This window comes from Penicillium arizonense, assembly GCF_001773325.1.
Source record: "Penicillium arizonense strain CBS 141311 chromosome Unknown PENARI_contig163, whole genome shotgun sequence".
In the NCBI taxonomy this organism is placed as follows: Eukaryota; Fungi; Ascomycota; class Eurotiomycetes; order Eurotiales; family Aspergillaceae; genus Penicillium; species Penicillium arizonense.
The window spans coordinates 903-6,545 of record NW_019173440.1 but is presented as its reverse complement, the minus strand read 5'-3'; the positions used below and the strand labels follow the sequence as shown (position 1 = coordinate 6,545).

Genomic DNA, 5,643 nt, shown 5'->3' with positions numbered 1-5,643 from the left:
CACTCACGATCTTACTGTATGGCCCAGAACAGGCGGTGCATCCCAAGATACGATGTCAGCTTAGGTCACATGTATGTTTGCACGGTAAACCTATAACACAGCAACTTGCAAGGATGATTCAAATCGACTATACCCACAGTCTCGGGAATTTGAATCCAGAACATTGGCGCCCACTTCTCAGCAAGGGGATAACCTCGCCGTAAACTTGTACCCGTGCCTGAAGGCTCCAGCTAATCGGTGAGCTGGAATTCGAACTTTCAGAATCACCGATGTAAAGGAGCCGAGACTTGTCACACTCCACCGGCGAAGACGAATTCCGAGTAGGGAATCCTCCGAACGTCATAGAGTTTCATTTCTGCTCAAGGTCAAGGGCGGAAATCGCATTCAGCGATGATGATCAGTACGCCAAGGTCCCGCCGAGGCTCTGCCAAGATTGCATATGCGCGATGAATCTATCCACGTCTGGAGGAACTGATTAGGCTTCCCAATTTAACAAGACCCTTCAGTTTTCCTTCAGCTCTTTGTTCTTCTATGTTATTTATTGGTTCTCTGTAAGCAGAGTATGGTGGTCTAGACCTTCTCTCAATAAATACACGCTACTCGATTCGCCGTATATGTGAGAGCAGTGTCACACGTATGCGCGCATTGTAAGGATGGGATGAGTAGTCCGGTTTCATCTTTTCTAAGTTCGCTCTTATCTTTCTTGTCAGTCACCCTTTTTATCCCTTGTGTGGGAAGGATCGGAATGCGCACGAAAACGGGGTCTGTACCAAAAGAGTTAAAAAAGAAAATCGAATAAAAATATGCATATGTTGATCTAGATTACATATATACCGCCCGCCTCTCCTAATTTTGGGTTTCTGTGAGCAATCATACCTTTTTCATTTGTGTACTTGGAGATGACCGGTTATATAACTGATATCAAGATAAACTTCACAATGCACCAACAATCTTCCTCCCTGCCAGAAAACATACAACCACCGACTTCAGCAGCCACCCCCAACCATGGAAGTCTGAGCATATCCCAGGACACCCACCCTGTTCTTTCTTCCAATCTTGATCCTCCCAATGAAGAGTCAAAGTATACGCCTGGGCTTTGGTCATCCGGAGGCAGCACAACGGTCTCCCTCTCTAGCAATCAAATTGCAGAAAGCACAACAGTTGGCTCGGTTCTCAGCCGCCACTTTCGAGCCAATATAGACACTAAGCATACTGATATAGTCCTCATAATATGTGGATTCGTTGGTGGCCTGGTTGATGGGTTGTCATTCAATGCATGGGGAAGCTTTTCGAGTATGCAAACAGGTGAGTCACCTCTAATTCCAAATACTTATGCACTACTCGAGGGAATGGTTCTAATAACATGGGTAGGGAACACTGTTTTCCTAGCTTTAGGGCCTTCCGGCCAGCCTGCTTATCCGGCATACCTCTGGGCCAAGTCTCTCATCGCTCTCAGCGTTTTTATTGCGAGCAATGTTTTCTTCATTCGCCTCCATCGGATACTAAGCCCACGGCGCCGCTCAACAATGATTGTCTCGTTCACCATTCAGACTTTGGCTCTCCTGGTGACAGCAATCTTAATTCAGCTTGGTATTATTTCCCCAAAGCCGGAAGACCCTCGTGCCCCCATTGAATGGATGCAAGTTCTCCCGATTTCCCTTTTATCTTTCCAAGCTGGAGGACAGATATGCGCCTCCCGCATTCTTGCACTAGATGAGATCCCAACAGTGGTATTGACAACGCTTTTATGCGACTTACTTGTCGACCCGAAGCTTACCGCAAAATTCAACCTGAAGCGAAATCGAAGAATAGGGGCTTTTCTAGCTTTATTTCTTGGTGCAATGACTGCTGGGGGTCTTTCAAAAGTCACCGGTATGGCTTCAAGTATATGGTTTGCTATGGGTTTGAAGCTAGCAATCACATTGGCATGGGTTGTTTGGAAGCCAGAGGGAAGGATGAAGAGAAACATGGATGTTTGATTCGTGTTCGCAGATTGCTTTGTTTGATAGCGGAGTGTTTTTTCTGTTTTTGAGCGAATCATATTAATACCCTGACATCAAATAGCGGGACTTCAGGCCTCGCGCTACTATATCATTACTTTTCTCTTAGCATTCTTCTAGTTTTGGTCACAAATTTGATCAAATATTCGGTTTAGGGCTTAGGGTATCAAACTGGGTGCGGGTGAGAGGCGAAGAGACAAGAACATCCTATCAGCTTCTGGCTCAAAATATCGTTCTCTGAAGAAAGGGTATCAAATTCTAGTACAGTATCCGACCAATTGGAGATGTCAAGAACTCTGTCTTTTATTACCGCTATTTTCTGCTAAGTTATTTTTAGGCAATTTTTAGTTACATAATGAACCCTCGGATAACGTATTTCCCGGTCGAACTGCGCACCCGGCTGAGCTGCGCACCCCAAAACGCCATATTAAATGCGATATTTCAAAATCAGATATCTCAACAACAACAAATTCCTTCTGTTTATTTTCTGGTATATTGGGTATTTAGGATATAATAAATGCTATGTGAAAATTCAAGGTCGATTCAATAGTTATTTTGTTCCGTTTCAATAAAATACATTGTAATTTAAGGATCTAAGCTAGAAATATATATCCTATAGCAATTACGCCTCTAAAATTTATTAGGGCTCTAGAATCATGCCAGATATGCTACAAAGAGTTAAGGATTCCAGAAAGACATTAAAATAGCCTATGGTTGTTTGAATATCAAGTTGTAATTTATCGCATTTAATATGGTGTTTTGGCGTGCGCAGCTCAGCCGGGTGCGCAGTTCGACCGGGAAATACGTTAGTCTAAGTTATTCCCGAAGCATCCGGATCATCAATAAATCCGCTTCCATGCAGTATTCAAGGTAATACTTTGCTTTCAAGCTAACAAAGAGTGTCACGTTCTGTACTGTATCCGGCCAATTGGAGATGTAAATGACTCTGTATTTCCATTACCCCTATTTCTCGCTATTCATGGGTCCATCCTAGTTACATAAGCTATGCCGACGGATCATCTAACTTATAGACCCGGTTTCATGCAGTATTCGTAAGGTAATTGCGACAGTTCCAACATTCCACGAAATTCTGCTTACATTGAAATACTTTGCCGAGAACGTGGTATTTGAGTGAGGAAAGGCTGCGGTGTGACTTAGATGAAATCAAAATGCAGCGATTGGAACCTCGAACACTATAGTTCATGGGTCAAATATCTGTTGCTGATCACTTCCACAGGCAAGGCTGTTCATGCCAATGCACCCACTTCTACTGAACGTAACTTTGGAGTAGCGCGTCTCCGCAACATTTAGGGTGTTTGATTTTGGGTTTGGGTGAGGAGGTTCAAGGTGTTCGTGTGTTCATAGCTTCGCTTTGATCTTTTGATGTATGTGGCGAAATTATTACTCAAACAATCCTTGATAGGTGGGTTTGCTTGTCAAGCTGGCTTATAGTGGAGCGTGTACATGAGGAGCAGTAGTTTGGCTATACGATACAAATATGACTCATATTCTTAGCTTGGAAGGAGCGGATCGATTTATCAGAACAATTGACAAATGTTAAAAGAAGCTTTAACGGGGAAAGCGAGATGCTGTTCCAAATATGGGCTCGCAAAATCTTTCGCAGTCCGTGTTATGAGATTGCTTCAAACTCCCATTAGTGACAGATTCCTTTGAAACTATGAATCCGCCTCGTGGTCTGAATATTGGGTTTGAGTGACGAATAAGTTGCATGACCTCAGCTGGCTTCCGATCACGCGAAGCTCTCGGACAATGTTTCGTTTCGCATTCAAACAAAGTAGACGCAACCGTCCAGTCTGAAAAGCCTCTTGATCCGCAATAACAATATATACCATTATGGTGGCGTTCTGTGGATGGTTCGCCAGCTCAACAGTCGTCTCGAATTGGCTATCTCTCCTTTCATGGAGGCCTTCCTGATCATTTTGAGGCGATGCTCGAAAGAACTGGGGTTTGCATGGGCCTTCAGAACGTCGCCTGTGATCAACGGGGCCAGCGAGCTCAGGCATGATTTCGTACACCTGCTGCCAGTTTGGACCGAAATTGAATAAGTTCGGATCATTGAGACATGCCCACCAGGCGTTATCGTCGAACAGATCGTTTTTATATACCAATTCATTCATTTTGTCATCATCGTTTGGGTTATAATGAGTCCGAAGAAGAACAAGCACGTCATCCTTGGACATATAGTATGCTTTTCGACGAAGGTCGTTATCGGATCGCCAGGGTTGAAGAATAGTATCATTCTCCACTGGCGTTGGCATTCGCGGGGGGAACTCATCCAAACAAACATATTCCTCGGGAATTTCATCAAATTCTAGAAATCGGTGGATTAATCGCCGCCGGCTGCTGGCTGGCTGCGTCGGTCGCGGAGTGATTTCAGTTCCTCTGTTGAGCTGTTAGCGAACGATAAGTCGTGCATGGACAGGTTGTGTATTGTGTATCCTACAATAAGATATTGTTCAATAGGTAGCGAGCCCCATGAAGGAATGAATTCCCATGGACGAGAACCGTCATTGGCCATCGTATAGTTCTGCTGTGTGCTTAGTACGGTGATCGCCGTCGATAGATGTTTCCATTTAAAAGCGCGAACAAAGAGTGGCTGATGTGAATGACAGTTGACTTTTGATGTCATCCGACAATTAGAGTTGCTCGGCTATTTTCTCCCGCCCCCTTTCTCACCCAGGCTTAGTTACCAACAAACAATACCACGTGACCCATTAGCGTATCTTATCACCACCCGATTATCATGAGTTAAGCCACCGCCAACGGGAGAAAGATAAAAATAAGAAACCCCAACACCATACCAATCTCCTTCCGTATGATAATGGTACTGGAAGAGAAACAGCTCTAAAGATCTCACTCCTCCTCCGAGGCTACTCCGCCGATTCGAGAGCAAGGGGCGCGGATGACCGAAATGCTCGAGCCTAACCCTACGCGGTCCCAGCCCACGGATGAGCTCAACACGCCCATCTCAGACCGTGACTGATTTTTCCAACTGGTTGCAGCAATGGGAACCACATATTGATAATGATTTCTCTGAGCGTGATCGCATGCGCCATCTCTTTGAGCATCTGTCGTATAGGGTCCGCGACGAGGCTGACAAGACCTATCTGGAATTCACTCATTATTACGAAATCGTAAACTACTTGCAAAAGATCGAGGATTCTATTGATAAACGTGCCAGGCCACTAGACAAGAAGTTTGGCAAGTCCAGGAAGCGGCCTCGCAACCACAGCTGAAGCCAGCCCCGTCGACATGGTAGCGATTCTGGCGGCTTCTAATGGATCTCTGCCACGCCTTCACTTGCAATGTACACACCAAAACTATGATACAACATCTCATCTCGACATTCTGCCAATCAATGCATTGCCTTAAATGGCTATGGTGATTGAGGGCTTTGTCAAAAGGAAAATCACGCTCCAATTCTGCGCAAATCCCCGAGAGCTGACACCTCCAGTCTACTTGGCCAGGGGGATTTCAACCGAATGAAACAGAAAAGAGCCAGGAGCCTTATCTACTGGACATTGCTTTGTACGGAATAATAGAGACTGCAAACGGTGATGGCCAAACTGAGGTAACCTCGTGGAATCTTCTAATCTACGCAACTCTACGCAACCAACCTCCT

General features: G+C 45.0%; 2 protein-coding genes across 2 annotated transcripts, besides 2 other annotated features; one reads left to right on the top strand and one right to left on the bottom strand.

Moving 5' to 3' along the window:
* Window positions 1–938: 938 nt before the first annotated feature.
* PENARI_c163G04059 (YoaK family protein) lies at window positions 939–3,311 on the top strand (the record flags this gene model as incomplete). Its single annotated transcript, XM_022638056.1, has 3 exons — window positions 939–1,305; window positions 1,372–1,872; window positions 3,238–3,311. 3 exons carry the CDS (start codon window positions 939–941, stop codon window positions 3,309–3,311), a joined length of 942 nt encoding a protein of 313 aa, XP_022482087.1.
* A 365-nt stretch (window positions 3,312–3,676) lies between these two features.
* On the bottom strand, window positions 3,677–4,539 carry PENARI_c163G10474 (uncharacterized protein; the record flags this gene model as incomplete). Its single annotated transcript, XM_022638057.1, has 2 exons — window positions 3,677–4,411; window positions 4,465–4,539. 2 exons carry the CDS (start codon window positions 4,537–4,539, stop codon window positions 3,677–3,679), a joined length of 810 nt encoding a protein of 269 aa, XP_022482088.1.
* Window positions 4,540–4,932: 393 nt separating this feature from the next.
* Window positions 4,933–4,996: a sequence feature (Short protein (PENARI_c163G04423, OGE46618.1) was converted to a misc_feature.).
* A 63-nt stretch (window positions 4,997–5,059) lies between these two features.
* Window positions 5,060–5,064: a sequence feature (Short protein (PENARI_c163G04423, OGE46618.1) was converted to a misc_feature.).
* The last annotated feature ends 579 nt before the right edge of the window (window positions 5,065–5,643 follow it).